Raw genomic sequence first — 23,594 nt, 5'->3', positions numbered from 1 at the left:
TGACTGTGTTATGTTGGTTCCAGCTGACAGCCTAAGACTATCAGTCTCTCTTTTATCATTCAAATGTGTTTACTTGCTGATACTTGCATTATCAGGCTAGGTGTTGCCATGTAATTCAAAATTCTGTCCAGTATACAAAAACCACTGGAGTATATCATCAGTATGGTGGAACATATACAGCATATTGAAATGTCCTTTACCCTCAGCTGGGAAACAAGTGGTTTCTGGTCATTCTGTCTCTGAAAGGGAATAACAGCCCTTGGTGAGGCAGGTGGCGTTCAGAGACAAGCCAGAAAAACATTTTACAACCTGAAAAAATACCATACAAGAGCAGAAGAAATGATTGCTTGATGAACCGTGTCATAAACCATGAAAATCAAGCCTCTACATGGATTTTAAAAGTAACAAAAAGCTAATTAGATGGGCTGAGTAACAATAGACAGTTTCCTCTCACACTAAGCAGTATAAATGGATCTGCTGCTGAGACTCAGCAAAGCTCAAAACAAAGTAGGCAAGAGAAAAATGTCTCATGGACAGGTCAGAGAAAAAATATGCCACTTCCTTTTTAAAAAGTTGGAATTGGCCCATGTAGAAACCAGAGGATAGACAAACTGGTCTAATGCAGTGCAATTCATGTACACCTGTATCATTTTGTTTCTCTTCTAGCAGTTATCAGAACAGACCCTTTCATCCACAATTCAAGTGTGCAGATTCTATCTATCAGTAGCTAACTGTATACCCTAAACTGCTTCCTTTGGTATATCTAAAACCTGAAAACTAGAGGATAAACTCTAATCCCACCAGATCTGTTTGCCTAATAAAGTCACACAGATCTTCGAACATTTGCTTCCTGTCTACACAATAAAGCTGACAACAGCTCACATTTGGATAGATCCACATTGATTTCACTGTGTAAAAGATATTTCAAAAGCAGCAGAGCCCAGAACAGAACTTGGATATTCTGCTTTACAAGTCCCATCCTTTTTGGCAGTCTGCTGGTCAGTTGTTGACAATAATAGATTTTGGTCTTAAATTCAGGTCTTTTTCAAAGCCAAGGAGATGGTAAGATGTCAGTTTTTAACTCAAACATTTGGTAAGAGAGCTGATTCAGCTAACATAAAGAGTCCACCAATGCTGCTAGAAATAGTAACTTTTTTTTTAAGATATAAGCTCTGATTTTTCTAATGCTTAGAGTTTCCTCATTCAATGAGATGGTTGTTATTTCTGTATTTACATTGTACTGCACAGACACCAGCAAATCAAATATAAGCAAAGACAACTGTGTTTGCAAATCCATAATTTTGTTCCCTACTCTGCAAATTAACACTGCATGTGGATTCATTTCACTAGTTTATTTCCTCAAAAATAGGTTGACAAGGGCTAGGTTGAGTTTTCAAAACTTAAAACCCACTCAGACTCTTGTAAACATTTCATATTTTTTTCGCAAAGCATGTATTATAAATTATTGTAAACAGCGATTTCCTGAAAGAAATTAATGTAAACTCAAAAAGAAATTACTTAAGTGAACTATCATTCCCTTCTTCATCCAACCTGCCTGGTCTCTTGGTGACATCTGTCTGCACAGCTCTAATTATGAGAAGTCATGTGCCGGGATAAATGATGGCGTTCTCGGAAGTACTCATGGCAAATGGGACATGTCAGCTTCTCCTCTCGTCTCCTCTTGCACTGGGATTCACTTGAGGAATATTCTTTTTTGTGATGGGACCGCATGTGGAAGACTAAATCAGATGTCATGCGAAAGGACAGGTTGCATTTGGCACACCAGTTCTGGGCAGCCACTCCAAAGGATGTGAAGGTAGGGGGAAGAAGCGTCAAGGAGGAGGAGGAGGATGAAGAGGAGGAGGAAGTGGTGGTGGTGTTTTGTAACTGTCCTCCTGCTTGCTTGGGCCACGGTTCTGAGGTATATGGGAAAACATTGCTCCGAGTGATGCTTGTCTGCAGCATCTGAGCATTACACAAATCACTGACAAAGAACTTGGAATTGAGAAGAGTGCTGCAGCACATGATGTCTGCGGTGGCAATGAAGCCAGACAGCTCCCCCAGGCTCTTTGTTGACTCACTCATGGGATGAGAAGAATTTACTGCAGCTCTTTCTGTTACACACTTACTGGGTTTGCTGAAAGCACTCTTCTGTTCTCCTCGAGCTCTGGTGGGCCAAACAAAGGAGAATGCACTACCAGAGGTGTTCAGCAACACTTCCTTTGACACCTGCTCTTTACCAAGAGAGACTATGCCATCCTCCTGCTCTGGCTCCTGCAGTCTCTCATTCCTCAGCTTCTCTTTCATCCTCCTGACCTCAGTGAAAGCACTCTGCTTCTGCTCTAAAGCATCCTTCCTAGCTGACTGCCTCCCTGAACTAAGCTTCCAGAAAGAACCAGCCAATGCATGCTCTCCCCCAACCTCCTCCTTGCCCCCGGAGTTATGCTCCTCAGTCAAATTATTGGTTTTCTCCAACAACACTGTTTTCCTGCTTCTGTTGTTCTCAGCCTCTTCTGATTTTGCCCTCCTTTCTCCAATAAGACAATGTGCATCATCTTTACAAGCTGCCATTTTCACTTCCAGGTCCCTTGCCAGACTGTGGAAATTCGTGGTCTGCTCAGCTAGGTTGCTCTTTTCAGTTTTAGGGTTCTGGAAGTTTCTCCATAGCAGAGCGTTTTTCTCTGGGATGCAGAGGAAGCGCACATGGGACAGATAGGAATGCTCACATTTAAACACTCGGTTGCATTCTTGGCATCTCAGCTCTGCAGAAACAGACAACAAGTGATGAGTTTTACAAAGGTGGAATCGTGGGTGGATGCAGATCCTGATCCTGTCATTGACACAAAAAACCAGAAACTTCTCTTGTGTCATACAAGATTACACATGGTAAAACCAATGCGAGTGCAGAACCAGGTTCCTTCCTGCTATGCAAAATGTCATGTTTAGTTGCTTCCATGCTTCTGTGCTACTGGCAGAAATTATTCCATTAAGACTCTGAAGTCTATTTTATTATATAAAATGTAATTATATTACAGAAAAGTAGATGAAATGGCCAGTACACCATGATCTAGATAAAACCATTTAGACTTTATAATGATTTGAAGTCTAAACCCAGATTTGGGTTTACATTTCTTAGCTAAGTCACTGGCTTTAATTCAGAAGGAACATTAAATACAATATATCCAAGCAATAATGAGTTTTAGACCAGGATTCAAAGACTTTTACATGACCCTCTATTTTTAGGATACTCTGGCAGTTTAATACCATTAAAAATCATCTGACCTTAATGCCTGAAGCCCTTACTTATGCTTCTTTGGAAAGCTGTTATATGCCTTAAGGCACACATGTCTGTGGCACATTAAATGATGTTCAAATAGAAGGAATGGCAGTGATGGGCAGGAGGAATAAGGAACACTCTTTCCTTGTGGTCTCCAGACCTACTGCACCTCTGGTTCATTGTGATGATTGATTTCCCATGAACAAATGATACAAAATTCAGCAATCAATACAAATATGGTACATCAAAACCTTTGTAAACTATATCCATGTTACATTATTTCACAACACAGCAGTTTTAAAATGCAAGTGATGCCAGACAGCACCTGAGGCCTGGGATACATAGGAAAGTTCATAAACTGGTTGAGTAGAACTAAAAATTCCTAATTTGGGACTTAGCACAGCTTACATCTCTTTACAAACTACAGAAGATGAAATTTTTATAAGAAAAATAAGGCTGATAAAATGGGTGGAACATTATACCTGTGAGATTAAAATCTTGTGTCTAGATAGAGTGTTTCTTGTGCAAGTAACACTCTTCCCTGGTAAATTCAAAGAGCTGGCAGTGTGTAACAGAATACATTGAAAACAGCTGGAATGATTTAGTCATCTCCTGCTATGAATGTGTCTGTTTTAATTTAATATTAATTTACAGACAAGCACATTTCCATATGAATTTGCTAACACATATCTCTACCAACCCACACCTTTACTAACCAATCTACATAAGATTTGTTAACATCAACTAAAGGGAATGAAGAAAGGGTTTTGTTCCAGTTTAACTAGGTAGAATTTGGAGAAAATTACAGCTGTAGTCAGACTTGGTACGGACCTGACTGACTTGCTTGGTATTTCTCTAATCTGGATTTTTAGTTTGTTTTTTTTCAGTTTTGTAGCAACTTCCAGGTCAATTTCTTTTGGAGCAATGAATTTCCAGCAACATTTCAGAAATTAAAGCTTGCTCTTTTCCTAATTTTTACTGAATCCCACACTAAATAGGCTGACTGTGCTGTATTCAGTACTGTTAGGTTTGTTATGTTTTTTTAAAGATCTGCTCATTTACAAGACTTAAGCAGAATATCAGCTTATACCTGATTTCTCAATGTGCTAAAAAGGCCTATTTCCAACTGATACTTTAGACTTTTAGGATTTTGAAGTTATCAAAGTGCATAGATTTCCACTGCACAGCTCAAAAATTTTGGCATCTCATTCAGGGTCCCTAGTGCACCATCCTCTGCTAGAAAGTACCAATTAGAATGGCATCAAGAACTGCAAATTGGTTCTTGCTCTGTACCTCTAGATCAAATCTCAAAGCAGAAGGTCTTTTCTCTCTGCAGACCAGGTTTAGACATGTTTTGTATTATTACAAGCCAACACACACACTTCTGTCCTCAATGACCCCTTCAGTCAGCAATTTGGTACTTACCATTCTGGGGACTCTGAGCTTTTATCTCATTGAAACCCAAGAGGCTGGAAAGCTCCTCATCATACCAGACAAGCAGTTCCTCATTTTTACTGATTTTCCTGGTGGAGCGATAGTATAACTGACTGTTTTCTAAGTAAGCTTCCAAGTTCTGCTCCTTGCTATTGGCAGCTGCTTGTACAAGTCTCATCCAAGGCAGTCCTGTGGGACTGTGCACAGATGTAACATCCACCTGTGAGGCAGGACACAAAGAAGGGAAGTTACAGGTCTTGAGGCCGAAGATTTTCATCCAATCCAAGAACAAAACCTATTTTCTGCCTCTCACCGAGCTCATAGGACAAAGCTGTGAGCCCAATACACCTGCCAGGGTCACCAAATCTAAAGGCATCACAGGGAGAGGGCTTCCCCAGTGTGGGGGCTGAGAGCTCTGGGAATACAGCTGTGTGGAGGGAGGAGGAGACACCAGTGCTCATGTGTAACCTCCCATGGCAAAGCAGAGCCTGGTATGTTGGTCAGTCCCTGGCCCTGTCCTGCACAGACCATCCCATGGGGTGTGGATCACTGAGGTACATGAGGTGTGATCCTCTCTAAGAAACGGCCTCAGTCCTTGGGATATGAAAATGGGATATGAGTCAGGAGAGGTGCCAGTGCTGTCACTTGGGGACTGAGAGATGTGCAGACCCCTGGATCAGTGCAGTGGAAACTGTGGGACAACTCAGGACAGTTGCATGTGGAGTGTTTCACAGACATAAGAGGATATTGATGGGAGGTGTAAGAAAAATCATGGTTATTTGATTCAATACCCCAAGTAAACATCTGCATATCTGTTTGGCTAGATCACAAAAAATACAGATTTTAATATATACAACTAAAAAGCACTTACATGATCTCTTTCCTTTTTCATAAATAAAATTATGTATGCTTTCTTTACCTTTGCTAGATTAATTAAATTAATTGCAAGGTGTCTAAACAGATAAACCTCATCAGATCAATACTTTTTGTTAAATAATTTCTGAGAGTTGCAAGAGGTTGATTTACTTTCAATTTGTGTTGCATGCAGATATACCAAATTCAGTTTAAAAATATTTTTCGGATTGTAAGGTTAGGCACTATAAACTATAAAAAATAATATTGAGTCTATTGCTCAAATTTAATTTCCATTCTGTCTGTATATTACAGCATAATCCTAAATCACATAAAATTTTTACTCCACAGATCTCCTGAGTCATTTAGTCACAGGTTGACAATGAAATAATGTAAGTACAAAACATGTGGCATTGTCTTCCTCACTCAGTGTGTGATTCCAATCTTAGTTATTTTATTACACTGGATAGGGAATGATTTATTTCTTTATGTGTTATTTCTTGTTGTTTACCACAGCAGATCTGTGCCCTCTGCAACATTTGAAAGATGGGGAAGATTTTCATAGCTTGAGGGCTAAAACACAGGTTGATCAAGGGCAACATTTATATGCATAAAAACGAATTTTTGAAGCACTAAGTCATTGTTTAGAAAGGAAGAAGTTTGCAAATGAAAAATGTCTAATGACAAGTATGATCTAAATTTCACCCCAAGCAATGTATAGCTCTTTGTTTTCCACTAATTGCAGGGCAGCCATTCATTGGTGTTTGGTACCAGCAACAATATTTTGGCTAATTATTTCTCTGGTTTTTTTTACTGACTATTACTCACCCTAAAAAGTTTGATCACATTAGTAGCTTGGATACAAGAATGAAACATTAAGAGACCATTAGGATAAGAGTTACTTAGTGAAAGAGAGAAAATAAATTAGCATGCCCTGAAACTGGGTCTCTCTAAATGCCATGGTAATTAACAATGATTGAGAAATACAAGTGCCTGACAGGAACACAAGCACACCCACCCACACACAGTGGCTGTAACTAATAGCTATGACAGAGGCTGTCATATTCTAGTTGCTGTGTTTCAGAAATACCAAGCAGCCACCCAGTGCTCTAAGCAAAGTCAAAGGGAGCACAGCTGCACCAGGAACCAGGACTCCAAGGAAAGAGCTCAGTGAGCTTCAAGTAGGTGAGGAGGAATACCAGAGGAAAGACAAGATCTGGGTGCTGCCAACTAGAAGCGTGAACCAGCTTTAGTTTTTTCCATGTGCTTAGAGACACTATAAACCTGGCAAACCCACCCTCTCCTGGGGATGTCAATCCCACAGATGGATCCTCTGCACCCATACATGAGGTAAGGCCTTCACAGCCCAGCATTTCAGTCATAGCTGAGCTAAGGAGGAACGGGGCTCCCTTGGGAGATGCTGGAAGAGAGAAAATAAGGCTCTTCCTTGAAACCCCCAAGAAGCTGTAAGGGGCAGAGAAATTAGCTGGAAAGAACTACCTGTGCCAATGGCTGCCAAGGTGTCTTCTTTGCCCAAGTGTACAAACTGGGCCAAGGAGCTCAAATTAAGGTCTCTAATAAAATGAAGAAAAAAATTTATGAAGTTCCTCTTTGGTCTAAACAAAAAAGCCCAGGATGAAGAAACCCTTGCTAGAAATAATATTCCCCAAAGTCTCGCAGGAGTGCTGATGAACTATGATAAACAGAAACCTCAGTTGCAATGAATCCAGCCTGCCAAATCATTCCTGTGTGTTTTCTGTTTGTACTATACCCAGCAGAGAAAAACCTATTTCTTGTTTTGCACTTCAGGGGATGATGACAACATAGCATCATGATTGAATTTTTAATTAATTACTACACATAGTTAGGAGCCTAATGGTAGTCCCTGATTTCTGGAAGGTTTACTTTTGAGTACTTAACAGGATATGGGACTACTGATTGCATCTGAAACAGCTACTTGCACAGAATTTCATGTATTTACTGCCAAAAGACAGAGATCTGAGCCAACTCAGGCATCCAATTTCATTGCTGCATAGCAATTACTTAGCTCAAGTGTAGAAAAACACTAAAGCCATCCCTCTAGAGGGCTCTTCCAATGTAGAAAACCTTTGAGGCTCTCTCTACAGTAATTCAAATCTCCCAGGAGAAATACAGAGATATTCCAAAAATAAAGTCTTATTTCAGGGCAGTCTCTCTCCAAAGTTTGTTGGTCTCCTGGAGTACTGATAACACTGTCCAAGAAAGCAAACTTGTGCCAGAGACTCAAACAGTCAAGGGTTTATAAAACAGATAAACCGTGAAGCCTCTTCTTTTCTCTCTTAATTTGTTTAAAGCAGAAGTGTAGAACAGGCTATCTCCCAACAACTGTATATTCCATATCACTCATATGCCTCCCTCCTCCAGAGCACAGAAATCTCAGGCAAACCTGGATCTTTCCCAGATGCATCCATGCCATAGAATGGGGGAAACTGGCTTTCCTCACACTGTAAAACACCTGTCTTCATTTAGACCAACAGTGCCTGAAAGGCACTCCAAGCCCCAGAAAGCCAGGGTAAGTGGTCAGCATGACAAACTCTGGCTATGCAACAAAAGGAAAACTGGGGAACTAGAGCTTGAGAGTTAATAGCCCATTACAATCTTGGGGTTTCTGCCTTCCCTACAGTGATTGAAAAGTGCAGCTGCAACACAGAAAGATCTAAGGTAACTTTAAGAGGTCATGTACTAATAGCAATGAAGTTGTGGCTGCCCAAAGGGTATTGGGCTGGTTGCCTGAGTGCCATTGTGGTTTCACTTCTAAGGATAACTGAACACACTGGAGTAGCAGCTACCTAGATCTGTAAATAAATGTTGTGATTGTTACCACCTGCACGAATCAGTGCAATGCCACAGTCTTCCCCCTCTGTTCTCACGGGGCTGTCAAACCTCCTGATAAACCTCCTTTGTCCTGACAAAACCTGAACTAGAGGTTACTAAACTATTTGTCCCTCTTCCCTCCTATTTCAAGTCAGATCTGAATCAGGTCATCAATCATCAGCATAGAAGTGGGACTTTGTATTCTTCCTGCAAAGGAAACAGTTTTCCTTAGGTCCTTCCAGTCTACAGCTCATAAATCAGAAATGCACTGGCTCTCTCTCTTTGAAGGAACTGTTACTTGTGCTGAACAAAACAAAAACCTACCTCTTGCAAAGTTACCTTCTCAGGGATGGTATAACTCTTTTTGGTAGGTCTAACATTAAACATTCATATTTTTCTCATACCTTAAATACATAGTGGACGTTCCGTCTATCGGAACACTTGAGAGCAATGAAAGCTACAGTGTCCAGCAGTGTGTTCTGCAGCATGCATGGTCCAAAAACAACTTCTTCAGGGATGTCTTGTGTGGTATGAACAGTAGCCAGTATGTCTGGAAAATGGTGATGCAGAAGTTTGTTGTCACTTGCCCAAAGGAATTTAGGCAAAGATGTTAGTTCCATTATAAACCTGTAAAAAACAAAAGAAATCACACTTGGCATAGAGATGGAAGTAGAAGGTGGCATCACTACTTGAAATATGAAGATTCCCAGGAGCTGTAGGTGAACTGTAAGAGTATGCCAGGACATTGTTGGCTATTACAGAGTTTACAGCTCTATTAACGTCCAGTTCAGAATGAGAAAGATTACTTTGCACTAAACCAAAATCTTAGGTTTGTAAACAAGTGAATTACTCTTCCTGGAATAGACAGACAGTCCAAGAGTTCAACTGCTGCTCTCTACAGACAGGACTAAGTAGATTTGGGAACAATAAGCAAAATTTTTCGTGAGTAGAACTCAGCATATTCTTAAGCCTATTCTCAGATATTCTTATTATTAATAGTTTGTAGAAATGTGAAGAAAAGTAGAGAAAGAGAACACCAACAAAATAAAGCAAGACTTTTTTGAAATACATTTTGTAAAATTGTGCTTTTATTACCTGAGTACAACATCAGACTAGTTTCTGGTTAAGCTGCTACAAAATCAGGAATAACCTGAATCCTGAGTCTCTCCAACCAGAATGGACAAAATCTGTGGAAATTCCTGAAAAGAATAATTATTATCCCACCTCAAAGTATATGTTATTAGGTGTTATTGAGAAAATCAAATCAGATTATGATTCTTTGCATAGTGATACTCCTAGCACAATGTTAGTTGAGATTCCTGTCTTAGAGGATAAACTTTCCAGCCCTGAATGTAGAATAATATATTTGTCATTGCAAATGCAACTTCTGCATTGTAAGCCACAATCTGAGATTGTATGCAGCAAGGAGAAGACAGGCTTGAGTTATTTGTCATTCTAAGCCTCTCTAGGTTTCTAATAAAGATATTGCCATCTCCAGCTTCCAGCTGGAGGTCATGGAAAACCCCTCATTTGCACCATCAAGAGCTGGATCAGGTCCATTAGGCAGAGAAAATTAAAGAGAACAGCAACAAGCCCTGAAGAGGCCTTAGCCTAATAAATACTGAGATAGAAGTGCTGAAGATCCTGTCTAATCTTTCTCACTCTCTGCCAACAGAATTGATTTGTTACTCACTGACTCATGACTTAAACTGAAGTGGTATAAAGTGCTCAGGAGAGTTGCACCGATTTAACTAAATCAATTTCTAAATCAATGTAGTTAATTCAGTATAATTTATTCCTTGTAGGCAAGGTCTAAGACCCTAACTTAAAAATATTAAAATGCATGGTCAGATATTCAGTATGTAGTAAGCATCAGAAGGATGAAGGCCGAGACTAGATAAGGAAGGGAAAGAGTGGGATAACAGACATCCTTTATCCAGCCTCAAGCACCCCTTGAACTCAATATGACATTCAAGTTTCTAATTGACTTGCTAACTTAATATGTGATCAGACAAAAAATCCCCCAAACCTACATGTGTTAAGTCTCAAAGCGCCACCCTGGCAGCTGTGGAATTTGAGCCTTGCATGGAAGGGTCACTTTTGTGAAGGATGTGCTGTGGTTGCACAGCAGATGGGACAGCTACCGTCAGCCTCCCACCGAAAGGTTTGGGCACAGGAAGAGCCAGAGCCATCTTTTCCAATCATTTGGCGAACGCACCATCTAGTGTCGCATGTCAGCATTACACAGTGACAAGGCGGAGCGGGACACGGCAGCGCCTGGTGCTGTCGGTGCGCTCCATCGCCGCAGCCGCTGAGCACCTGCGGGCAGCAATCGTTCCTCTCAGGAGTGGGGCATTCTCTCTGCACACTCTGCTCAAACAGCAGGTTAGCTGCCGCCCCTGGGTTTGATAGGGTCTGGTCAGGGTAATGTCAGGGAGAGAGAGTGATTTAAATCTACACCGTTGGCTTTTCACAGTGTTGGCTGAAGATGTGCTGCTGTTAGTTAGAGTGGAGAGTGGGGATACTCTGCAACATCATTAGAAGAAAAAGGGTGAATCTTTTTCTACAGTCTTGAGATATTATGAGAAAGCTCTTTCCTTTGCATCCACAAGATTTCAGCTTCTGTTACTAAGCCAAGTTCATCAGCTGAGGGATAACAGTAAGTAAACATGACTGTACTGGTTTCAAAAATGAGCTGCTACCTCTGCAAAAGGATGTGCTGCATCCTGTGGGTTTTCCAACCTGCCCTTGTTCAGGGGTCTCCATTCCAAAGTGCAGTACTGGAACAAGCCCTGCCCCCTGCACAGGTGAGGGGTGGTAGGGGGGTCTCTGGTAGCTGCTGCCCTTACCATGGAGAACTGAAATACTGGCTTCCTCAAAAGTAAAGACTGAAGCATAAGACATGACTTGAGAGAAAAGACTTTAACTGATTTGCTTTCTCAGCTCTCTGATGGAGCAAAGGAAATCAAACAGATGAGCTGAAGGAAGGTCAAAGGACCATGGACAACAGGAAAAAGAGGTGATAACAAGATCCAAATAATAAAGATCTACAAAAGCATCATAGGCATCACTGTAATATTATGGCTGGATTGTGCAACTCGGAAGCTGTAGCATGAAAGAAGGTATCCCCAGACAACATAGGCAATGCATTTTTACATGGAAGACTTATAAAAATTACTTTCCAAATGACTTTTCAATGGCTGCTGCTGTTAAATCCAGCTCTGTGGCACTTTTAAAGAAAGTTTACTAACATAGATTTTACCTTTACTAACATAGATTTTACCTTTTACGAGTCTGAAGATGGTGGTGTCTGGAGAATGCACACAGAGGTGCCTTTTCAGCAGAGCACAGGAAAGCTCAGCAGTATTCCAAGCCTAAATCCACATAGTGCTCTTCTCCCAGTAAGTCCATTCAAATACTCACTGACACTGTACAGAAGAAAATCTCTACAGCCTGGGCATGATGTTGCCAGGGGCCCCAGCCAGCTCTGCCTTTCTCAGTCCTGCCTCCACTCATAGCAAACCCAGAGATAGCCAAGGAACAGCTGTGTGCACAGTCAGGTCCAAGTGCTGCCAGAGGGCATCTGCTGGATTTTCACAGGGTCAGCAGGAGTGTGACTACACTGTGGCACCTGTCAGTGCAGAGGTGGCTGTATAATAGTCAGTGCATACCTCATACCTCAAAACCACCATCAGAGATCTCAGAACTGCAGAAATAATGTAGCAGCACCTACAACACTCAAAATACACAGCAGAAATTAGCTAGGGATAAAAAAGATCATGTGTAAGTAGGCCAGAATATAAATCTGAAAAATATGAAATATCCCTCAATTTACATGAAAGTTTGAACCTCTATATGTTTTTCATCTGGTTATAATCTAAAGCAAAAATTTCAGCCACAGTCAAGATGCTTGAGAGCTTTTAAATAAAATCTCCCTTAAGTTTTCTGGAAATTCAGACTTAAGACTGAATGAGAATTTTACACCAAACCATGAATCCAGTACTTGAGCTCTTGGTTAATAATAAAATCTGGTTTCAATGCAAATCTCACACTTTTGCCAACAGTCTTCATAGTTAAAGGAAATTCATTAAGAACCTACAAATGGAGTCATAATGAGAAATGGAGAAGACATACTAGAATGCCTGCCATTTTAGTTTGACAGGCTGAAGTAGGTAAATCACACACATTCTTCCCAGTGAGTGAAGAAGAGAGAAAATTCTCATAACAGAGAATTCCCCATGATTTCACCAAACTGACTACTCTTAATGTCATTGATTTCCACATTTTGACTACCTCCTTTAGTGAGCAATAAATCTGCTCTGCCTTCATTTCTTAAAGATTCAGTAACTGTTGTACATATGACTTCATTCCCTCTTCCTCTATATGTAGCAAATTTTACAGAACTCTACCATAATCCTCATTGTGAAGGTCAGATCTTCAGCTCTACATCATGCAGGAAATTATATGCTTGCCTCAAACTGCCACTGCTTCCCATGATCCCTCTCAGACAACATGATTTTGCTGTTCCCACTCAGGCTCTGCATAAGCAGTTCCTATCCCTCTGGGATCACTCACAGACATCTCTGAGAGGCTGAAATAAAATAAATATTTATAGTGCTTTAGTAGCACATTAGACTCAGACCACCTGTTAGACACTGGGTACTCTCCATATCCTATCTGTCACAGATGTGAATTCTTCATATGGATGAGTTTAAGGATTTGCTGTTTAATGGACTCTTCATCCCCCAGAGAGTATCTGATACACATATACCATGTCCCTGAGTGATGGATTTTGCATCTTGATTTCTGAGAAGTGTGACAGATCTGTCAAAGAATGAGGACCTATGGGCAGGCAACTTCCTATGGATTATGCAATTCTGGATGCTCCATCAAAAAGCACATGAAATAGACGAAGGTCACAGCACATGCTCCCAGCCTGCTTGCCTTCAGAGCAGCACACAAATTGCTGGCCAACTTTTGGCTTCCTGAGTGTTCTTCCAAGCTGGAACTCTAAAGACAGCCTTCTCCTAGTTTCTCCCCATTTGCTAGCACTTGTATACCATCCCATTAACTAATCAGGGTTACAACTTCTGCCTTCCTGAAATATGTATACAAGCTCCTGTATCTCATGAGAAAAACATGTTACCAGAGAGGAAAATAAAGGAATTTTCAGATTCCTGGTTTTCTACTGCATGGCCTTCAGATGTCACTGCAAGCTCTTCTAAGAAATGCCCAGTATTTCCCAAATGTAGAAACACTGATTTGAGCAAGGACTCCCCTGCATTCTATTTTCAGAGGACTTGACCCAATTCTCCTTGCCACAGCAACCCCACTGAACTGTGGCATCATTTGGAGCTTCTTAGTGGCCATAAAGGCACTGGTAGCCCTGTATTAATATTATGTATGCAAATGGGAAGGAAACAATTTAATCACATTTGCAAGGGGGGAACTGTTCCAGCCAGAACTTATTTAGCTAGTTCAGCTCTTCACAATCAAAACCAGAAGCAGATAATAAAAACTTTCTCTAAAATTAATTTGGTTTCTTAAATTGTCATTAGATACTTCTATTTCACCTTTACTTCCATTTTAACTGTAGGTTACTTTGCATACACTTATTTCACTTTCAAAGCAATTACCATAGTTGAAAAAAAAAAAAAAATGGCATAGAAGTTACTCTTAAAAAAATAATTGAAAGTATTTGATCCTGGAAAGCATCATCCCAATCATTTCTGTATCTACTCCAGACTTTCTCCAGAGCAGAGGTTAATGTAAACACTATAGCTCTGCATTTCCCATGTCAACAAAGCTGAAAGAAAAAAATAAACAGAAATATTGAATACTGGAGCCATCATTTCCTTCACCTTTTAACTTACTCCTTTCTGCTCCAAAGTGTGAAGGCATTTTCCCTGAAGCACATAACCTGTGACCGTGCCAGTGCAGTCCTGTGGCTGCTGCCAAAACTGCCTTTGATTTCAGCAGCAGGTCTGTTGGTCTGAGGAATCCACGATCAGACACGCAGTGTCACACACAATAAACTACAGATAATAAAGGAATTGAGCTGATGCAGACAGAGTGGTTCTGTCTGCTGCATTTATTATTTTCTGTTGTTATATGGAACTGAGGATTCTTAACACATGAAGGAAATTTCAAGGAAATATGAAATAGAAAAGTGAGAAAATCTATTAATGGGTTTTATACAATTGCTTTTCTTCCGTGCCAGTTTTCTTCTCCCTTTATTTAAGTTGTGAACTGCAAAAAAGAAATATCAAAACTAAAACTTGAAGGAAACTGTCAGGAAATCAAATAAAATAAAGGAGAATTCTTGTTTTAAAAAACAATCCTTGAACCCACAAACTAAATCCTGAAACTAAAGCCTGTTTCCTAAATTCAATCACAAGCTGAGAAGTCCTTTAAAAGCATGAAAAATCTGAACAAGTAATTTATTTTAGCTTGCAGCTTCTGCAAGACAAGTGTGCTTCAGCTAGGGTGCAAGTCAGGTCTTTGTGAGTGTTAAATGATTTCTTTGCACCTTCACTCCTGAAGTGCAAATGAAGAAAATTGTCCAAAACCACTTGAAGATACGGCCATGTGTTGCCATTCCCAGCCTTTCTGGGATGAACAAAGACATCTGGGGGCTTGCTGCACTTCAGACAAATATTATACCCCTAGCAGAGTATGCAAAGGTCTTGGATCACCTTGGAAAGGAAAGGATTTCTCTGGATTTTACTAAAAACTACTCATATGTTACTCATTTCCCAGTCTCAGGTTTAACAACCTGTCCATCTTTGAGATGGAGGTAAGGCAATACACACTGAATTTCTGAGCTTTAACTATGCTCTTTCATATTCCCATTTTTACTGGTCACAAATTTGGATCCCAGCAGTGATCCTGCAGAGAAGCAAGAGGGTGGCTGATCCAGAGGCCCCTTTCCTGCCAGTCACATCCATATCACATCCGTGTCACATCCATGCATTAAGAACAGCCCAATTAGCACTGATGAGATAAATGAGAGAACGATAATAAAAACTGTGGAGACTGGATTTTTTTTTTTTTTTTTTCAGTCCAGAGCTACAGCTGGGGCTTATTTTGGGTACCTTTCTTCTCAGTTCCTCACAGCTCTCGATGTACTGTTCATCTAACATACCCCCTGTTCTCCTGGCATGATTCAGTCATGCTTGCCTAAGGTGCTTACCTGAGCTAGGCATCTGGGAAGAAGCACAAGGAAATACAATTCTGCATCAAGGAGGAATTTGTTGACTGCAGAGATGAAAATCTAAAGAGTGGAATAAAACTGGGACTGAACTAGCCTGATGCACGGAAATGGTCTTCCCTTGGCATTCCAGGCTTCCCCAGCTTCTTTCATCATTCTCTGCACACCAGCTGCACAATTCTAATCTGACAAGTATCTAAAAATAATGAGTAGAAATAGGGAAACTCACTGCCTGGATTCCTCTGGAATGATCAAGAGACAGCTCGAGGTGTGGAGCTTGGTGTCCAGTTTGAGCTTTCAGAAACTGGGCCCTTATGGAGGTTTTATTGTGAAATAGAAACCTTAAAGTTTATGGGGTGCTTACTACTTTGTTATTGTATCATCATGATACCTTCAGGGAGAAGTTCTCCAGTTTTTACTATTTTAAGGCTCTGTGGTCTTCAGATTGTTTTCCATCATCTGAAATCCCCAGCACATGCAATGTATGCTGACAGCTTTTGATGAACCATCATTATATCTTGGCTGGATACCCAGCCTAGTGAATCATGAAACTGCCAAATCTTTTTATTATGAACAATCTCTCAAACTTCAGTGGGAATAATGAAGAACACAGAGCTAAAATCCCTGCTTGGAAATTAACAAATACCTCAAGCTGCACATTTGCTTTCAACAAGTCTTGTGACATACAGGAACCATTTGGAAGTGGGAACTAAAAGAAAAGTTTTTGGGTTTCTTCTATTTTCTCTGAGAATAGGGAAGTTGGAGTGGCCTCTCTCCTGATTCATGGTAGCTGCCATACATATATGTAGACCTCCCTCTCCAAAGCAGATGAAGATTACGTCATGTCTTCAAGACCACCACAAGGATGCAATTTCCAGTTTTTACCTGATGTCCAGAAACAAAATGCCTGGGCTTGAGCATCACATCTAGTTTGATGAGAAAATAACTGAGCTTTAAACAAGTCCCAGCAGAGTCACATACTCTCACCCCACTGGCTGTCAAATGGCAGCCCAGCACCAAACTTCCCTATGTTTTTTGGAATTTCCACATTGAACTCCTATCTGCTTCCACTCTCTCCCACGGCTGGAAGTGTGGTAGGTAGGAAAGGAATGGGCTATCCCACACAGCTGGAAAGCCTGCTTAATATTCCCTTGTTGGGATGTGTGGTGCAACAGCATCTGCACAACTTCACATGAAGCTTTCCTGGGTTTAGCTGGAGGTTTTGAATTTTGTGGAACATAAAAAACAGGGCTACTGTTCCATCCCTTCCAGAGCTCGACTACAGGAACTGCAGTGGAGGCACTGGGAGAACTCTTGGTATTTTAAACTGGACAATAAGCAACAGTAATACCATGCTGCATCTTTTGGAAAGGATGAAGTACACTTATTTTCTGCAATCACAGTGGTTCAAACAGACTGGGTCTAGGAATTTGGCTTCACATGATGCATAAAATGTCAATATTCCTTTCCAGCTGGGTTGGTCCCAATGACAGAATGAATGCTTCTGTCTGGCACTCAGTCTGATCTAATGCACCCTGTTGGATGGTACTGGGTTGAACAAGTCACTCATAAATCAGACAACCCACCTGTGCATAAAGAGGAGATGACTACAGCTCTGTAGTCTACTGGTTTTTCAAAGACTTTATTTTCATATGAAGGGCTGACTCTTCACTGGCTTACAGCTGTTCTACTTAATGAAGCAGTGCATTTATCCACCACTTCACTCCTGTGGTTTCAAGGCCAAAGACCTAAAAAACAGGGTTTCTGTTGGGTAAAGGAATAAACTGTCTTTCTGTAGGATAAAGGGAGCATGTTTTAATTCTTCAGCCAGGAATGAGTATTATCAGCCTGTAAATGTTATGAATACATAATTCAATTGCTTTAACAGCCGTACACTGTATGGATACATTTCAGATCAGAGCTCACAGTATTTCATATTCCAGGCCTGAATTGTGCTGGTGGTCACCTCAGAGACTTGGTCTGGTTTTGCACCTGCTGCTCTGGCATTGTTCACCATTCAGCAATTGACATAAGGCTCCAAAACATCATGGGAAGTTTGAATTTTACAGGGACATCCAAAAAGAACAGAAAGCAAATGTTATTCCACAAGAGGGGGAACAAAGAAGGCAGCTATTCATCTGTCACACAGTGTAAGAAAGTTACTTGTCACACAGATGTGTGCACCTCCTTTCAGCAAAATCCTCAATTCACATGAACAGCAGCCCTGACCACAGCAATCTGTGCTAGCACATTTGTTCTCACAGAGATCTGTGCAGTTGTTCCTTCACCCAGGCATTCATGCACACAAAACCACCATTCCCTGTATGTAGCCACAGAAAATGGAGAAACAACAGCCAACCAAACATGGTCCAAACTCAAACAGCATGAATCAAACACAAACAGACTGAACCAAACACAAACAGACTGAACCAAAATGTTTAACTTGTGAAAACAGCTATAAATATTTGTCTTCCCTCTTCATACAATTCACACTTATGTCTCTTTTTCAGAAATTTTTAAAGTTACATTATCTGGTTGAATTTAAAGATATATTAAGATATGCTCCTATTTAAGAGTCCTGCTATTGATTTTGGCAGCTTTAAAAAAAACAAGTAGTATCTGCTCAAATGTTTCTTTCTAATAGAAAAGCATATACATGTGCTGTGTAAGCACATACTTAAAGATGAAAATATATATACATACATGCATTCACAACTGTACATATAGCCATACATACACCTGTTTATTTTTTGTGATTTTGCATGTTCATCATTTATATTTAACAAAGATCCGTTACTTCCACATGAATGATGCTGAAGATTTCTTCAACAGTACTAAGTGGCATTAACTTGCATTAATCTTATTTACATTTGTGCTAAACTTACTACATGATGTCAACTCCAATAAGAGCAAGTGACAGAACTGAACGAATATTCAAGGTGAAATTGAGGAAGCAACATAAATAAGTTATTTTTTGCTACAATGAAGCCAAGAAACCTTTTAATTGAAAGCGTTTTTGTAAATTTAAATAGGTCTTACCTAAAATAGTTTGTTTTCCAACAAAATACTTTGTTCTTTGACCTGGTGTATATCAATAGCAATTGCAGGTAACATAAGACTGTGCTGCAGGAAAATTATATTAACAGAATCACAGCATTAGAGACATGGGAATATTCATCTGTTAAATACTAGGATTTAGCCAACTAATTTCTTTTGCAAAATCTTTGGTACACTCTGTAATTCTTACACATAATCTAATTTTGTACTTTCTCATCTGGTTATATGACTGTTCAGCTAACAGGATCTAAATATTTTGACTTTACATTAGTATTTCTATGGCTACAAAACTATTTTCTCTATAAAATGATATCTCTACAGAGTTTTGTAAGGCAGCTCTACTTTTCTTTGAAATACTGGAAAATGGTTAAATAAATAAAAAAAATTGCATTCTCAGAGGACAGCTCATGCTTTGGTGTAGTTTCATAGATCAAAGAACATAAATTTAATCACCCTATTGCCAAAAGAATGTCCTATATTCCTCTCTCTAGTAACAATCATACTTAATATATGCTGTCATATAGCTGTCAGTTGTTACATTTTGCATTTTCAAAAGCCAAAAATAAGGAAAAATTCCTGAGACATAAATTATTATTAAATTCTGAATTTCATGCATGATTGCAACTGCTTTTTATTTGAAAGCAACTATACTAAAAGTACCAAATTATTTAAAAAGCTTACCTTCCATCAATTTTCTACTGACATTTTTTTAACTAGTAGCTGTCAGTTCTCAGAAAAACGTCATTAAAATGCTTCAAACATTTTCAGTGGCCTGAATTCTTACAGAAACCTTTTAATGTAAAGATTTGCAAATTTAAAGATCAATGTGATATTTTAAAGTGAAAGCAACAGCAGCTCCTAACAAGTAAGAAATTTCTATATGGATATCTATATGCTTCTATGGATATCTATATGATAGCCATGATATAAGGATTACATACAAACAGAGAATAACAGCCTGAGCTATTCCAAAAAAACTTCTCCAATTTCATAAAAGCAATTAGACCCTAAGTAAGTACCTAAAACAGCCACGATGCTGTGTCACCTGTCGAAGTTGGAGGATGAGGAGAGCTGTAACCCATAAAAAGAGCAACTGATGCTCGAGAGCCGGGAGGGAGGAACAGGGCTGCTGCTGCCGGCGGGGCTGCCGGGGACCCGCCTGCCGTCCGCCCGGGCATCGCCCCGCCAGCGCCAGCGGCAGCGGCAGCCGGGCCCGGCACCCGCCGCTCGGGGCCCCTCGCTGCCGCACGGAGCGGGCTGTGGCACGGCCAGGGCTGGGCACAGGGCAGCAAGGGACACCGCCGTGCCCTCACCTGCTGCCCGGACACTCCCGGCAGGTCCCGGCCGTGCGCCTCAGGGACGGCAGTGCCCGGGCCCCTCAGGGACCCCTCAGCCCCGGCCCGGCAGCGCAGCGCCCCGCGGCTCGGGAGCACAGCCCGGGCGGGACGGACCGTGCCGCTCCGCTTGGCCCCGAGACCCCCGCCCGGCCCCGCTCACCTGGGGTCCCGCTGCAGCTCCCCGCCGACGGGGGATCTGCCCCGCCGCGCCCCTTCCCGCTCCCAGGATCCCGCTGCGGACAAGTGCCCGCGGAGCCCTCACCTTAGCTCACCTCAGCTCACCCCAGCGCCGGGGCAGCCCGGCCCCCCAGAGCCGCGCCGCAGCCCCGCCGCCGCACCGCCCCGGCTCGCCGGCACCCTCCTCCCCGCCGCGCTCCCCGCCCAGAGCAGACCCCGGGAAACGCCTACCGCAGCTCCTGCCCCCGACCCCGCCGCCAGCAGAGCCACCGTGCCCCCCCGGCACCGCCGCCCCGCCCGCGGCCCGCAGCCCTTCCCCGGCAGGAGCCATCCCGCAGCGGCTGCGGACCGCAGCGCGGGCGAGCCGCAAGGTAAACGGGATTGCCCCTTGTACCATAAACCCGGGAGTTTCTTTTAAAGTTGGAGGGTGAAGACCACACACACGCGCGCACGCTAAAATAAACAAAACAAAACCATCTCCAAAGCCTCCTTCCCACTTGTCCTTTACATCATCTGATAACGCTTTTGAATAGGAGGCTCTTCTAGGAGCTGCAGGTATTGACAAGAGCGCTTAAAAAGAAAACTACTGCTTCATAGACAATACTCGCAGGATAAAAATTAGGACTTTGAGGTATGAAACGATTTGTGGCACAGCTGGTATGTAAAATAAAACCATCAAAATTCTTGTCATAATCAAATATACCCTAAATCTGGACTAGCGACATTGCTTTTGAAAGATGTCGTTCCATATAAATGCCTTTAACGCCTGGTAGAAAATTTTTATGAACATGTTGACAAATGAAATAACCCGGGTTATTTGATTAGTGTCCATGTAATCTGAATATGGGCTTGTATCAGGAAAAGAAACGTCAACCCTTTAATGCTTTTGAAAGGATGGATTTTCGCTGCAATTAAAGAGTAATCTTATACCAATAATGAGAGCGAACCACTCTCGCTGTGTTCTGTGATACAGGGATTATAGAGGATAAACTCAAGAATTCCTGTTCTCTTTTAAAATTCAACTCGGGCCGAAGGAACAGCATTGTTGAGAGCAGCGGGGGTTTTGGTAGCTGCCTATCCGCCCTGGAAGCTCCGCATCCATCCGCCCGCCCAGGAAAGGGTTTGCCGGTGGCATCTCCTAATACTACTTGGGAAACATCTGCCGGTTGGGATGCAGGTGTCAGGAAACTGGGATGGGCAATTCCCACTGCACTTCATATGGCAAGAGTTTATATTTTTTGCAGCCTTTAAGCAAATAGCGACAGAAGGTGTAAGAAGGGACAATTAGACGTGGTCTAATCTAATCTGCTTTATGGAGCTTGAAGCACTGTGAGACGGTGCGCTAAGGTAACCTGTGCCACAGGGAGGGTGAGATCTGCACCTTACGGTCAGTTCTGCTGATGCTTGGTGTGATTTTCCTTCGAGCAAGACCCGATCAAATGAGTCCGAGTGCCCGGGTCACCGGCCCTGCCCTCCCGCTCCCTCCTGACCCCACACAAATCTCGCTCGGGGAGGGGTGTGACAGCCACAGGAGGGACTCAGACCGGTCGGAAAACCTGTTTTGTTTAAAACAGAAAGCTCCGGATCGCAAGCCCCCTCCGCCCGGTCCTCCTCTCAAGGGCTGGAGGAGCAGGGAAGGGGCGCTAGCAAAGGCGCAGCCCCACATTCCCCAGGGTGTTTCTGCCCAGCACTGACCATGGCAGAACTCAGCCGCGCCCTCGCTTTTGCATACGCCCACCTAACCTTAAAGCATGCCCCCTCACCGGGCCCTTTGGAGGAGGCTGATGAGCACGCCATCTCTCTTTGCAGTATCAGAGGATATGTTAGAGCTCATAGAAGGGCAGTGCACGTTATCGAAAAACAGTGATTTTTTTTTTTTTTTTTTTTTTTTTCGGCAGTGCCTTGATTTGCTTTGGAGATTCCCTTGAAGTCTGCCGCGTTACTTTACGACACAATTTGATATTCACGAGGCACCTAGGGAATCTGACGCTATCAGCATTTTTATTCCGTTTTGAAAGGCAGTGTGTGCGGGGAAGGGCGGCTGCCTTGGGCAGGGGGTGGCGAGGGCTCCCGGGGACCCTCGGGCTGCGGACACTAGTGGGCAGCGGCGAGGCCGAAACCCGGCGGCGCGGGAGGAAGCGGGGGATTCCTGCTGCTCAGCAGCCGCTTGCTCATTTTTTGTGAATGTCGCCAGGGAGGATGTGGGTTTTTTCTATTTATCCATGATCTAAGTAATCGCTGGGTCTCAACTGGCCAGTGCTCAAAAAACCTTTCAAGTGGTGAGCGCAAGCAATGCATTCAGCTTTTAGATGTGTATAGTTAAACCAAGCAAGTGACTGAAAACCGGTGGACCCTCTAATCTTTTCTTGATAAGTCCCCGACCGCCGCCGCGGTTGGATGTGTCTGAACTTGGTCCAGCACAGAAACAGGCAACTGGAGATGCTTTCCCCGAAGGGCAAACTTTGTTTCAGACTCGCGGGCGGCAGCCTACACGGCACAAAGCACGCCAGGGCTGCCGGAGGGGCCGCGGGGTCGGACGGGGAGGGGGCTCTGTGCGGAGGGGCCACGCGTGTCCCCGCCGGACGCACAGGAAAAGGGCGCGCCAGCTGCGGCGAGCATCCATCCCACCGTTCCCTACGGAGCCCCAAAGGCAGGGTTCAGGGCAGAGCTGCCGTGTGCGATGGGGAGCAACACACACATCCCGCGGCCGAAGGGCAGCGGGCCGAGCCCGGCGGGGTGCGCCATACCCCTCTCGGGTACCACCTTTGTCGCGGGCAGGAGGTGTCGCTTTTTGCTGCTGGCATGTAGAAGCGGCTCCCGGCGAAACGCCGGATATTCGGAGGCTGTGCTCGGTGGGACAGCACACCATCACCCCACAGGGGATGGATTCCCTCCCCTTCGGTCGCGATGGGAGCCTCGCCCCGAGAGAGAAATGTCTAGCCCCAACTCTGTCATGCAACATGACTCTGCTAGCATCCCTCCCCGTGTCTCTTTCCATTAATTAGGGGCTGCAGAGAGCGTGGGGGAGGGGAAAGCGGCTGGAAGCCGCTAATTATTCAAACTTTGGAGACAGCGTCCAGATGAGCTGGGCAATCTCTTTAGGGCAGCGCTTTGTAACCTATGTGTATCAGGCGGGGAGTGATTATGCTACTGTGCAAAGCCTCCATTAAGAGATTTCATTTCATCATTACTCATCGCCTGCAGGATATGTTCAGACTCCAGTGTGAGTGAAGCAAGATTTCCACGAAGAGAAACAATTTGCTGTGGCACAAGAGGGCCGTGAAAACCTGCCCCTACCCCCGCCCCCAAGCAATAATCTTTTTAATTGCACTCAACTGCAAACAGATTTTTCTTAAGTGCCCCCTCGCTTTGTGCCCCCACCTCTGCTTTGTTACAG

The 23,594-nt window shown here is 42.8% G+C and overlaps 1 protein-coding gene across 2 annotated transcripts; it reads right to left on the bottom strand.

Moving 5' to 3' along the window:
• Positions 1-1,337: 1,337 nt before the first annotated feature.
• ZNF488 (zinc finger protein 488) lies at positions 1,338-20,609 on the bottom strand. Of its 2 annotated transcripts, none has more exons than XM_079312194.1 (4): positions 20,283-20,609; positions 8,821-9,043; positions 4,703-4,931; positions 1,338-2,762 (listed from the first exon to the last, which is right to left on the bottom strand). In XM_079312194.1, the coding sequence occupies exons 2-4, from the start codon at positions 9,034-9,036 to the stop codon at positions 1,588-1,590; spliced, it is 1,620 nt and encodes a 539-aa protein (XP_079168320.1). In that variant the 5' UTR covers positions 9,037-9,043; positions 20,283-20,609; the 3' UTR covers positions 1,338-1,587. The 2 variants fall into 2 exon arrangements, with proteins under 2 accessions (XP_079168320.1, XP_079168321.1); XM_079312195.1 differs by lacking the exon at positions 20,283-20,609 and adding an exon at positions 19,997-20,028.
• Between the last annotated feature and the right edge of the window lie 2,985 nt (positions 20,610-23,594).

The sequence above is a fragment of the Erithacus rubecula genome (assembly GCF_903797595.1).
Source record: "Erithacus rubecula genome assembly, chromosome: 9".
Taxonomy (NCBI): Eukaryota; Metazoa; Chordata; class Aves; order Passeriformes; family Muscicapidae; genus Erithacus; species Erithacus rubecula.
The sequence above is the reverse complement of the archived record's forward strand: the minus strand, read 5'-3'. Positions and strand labels throughout refer to the sequence as shown.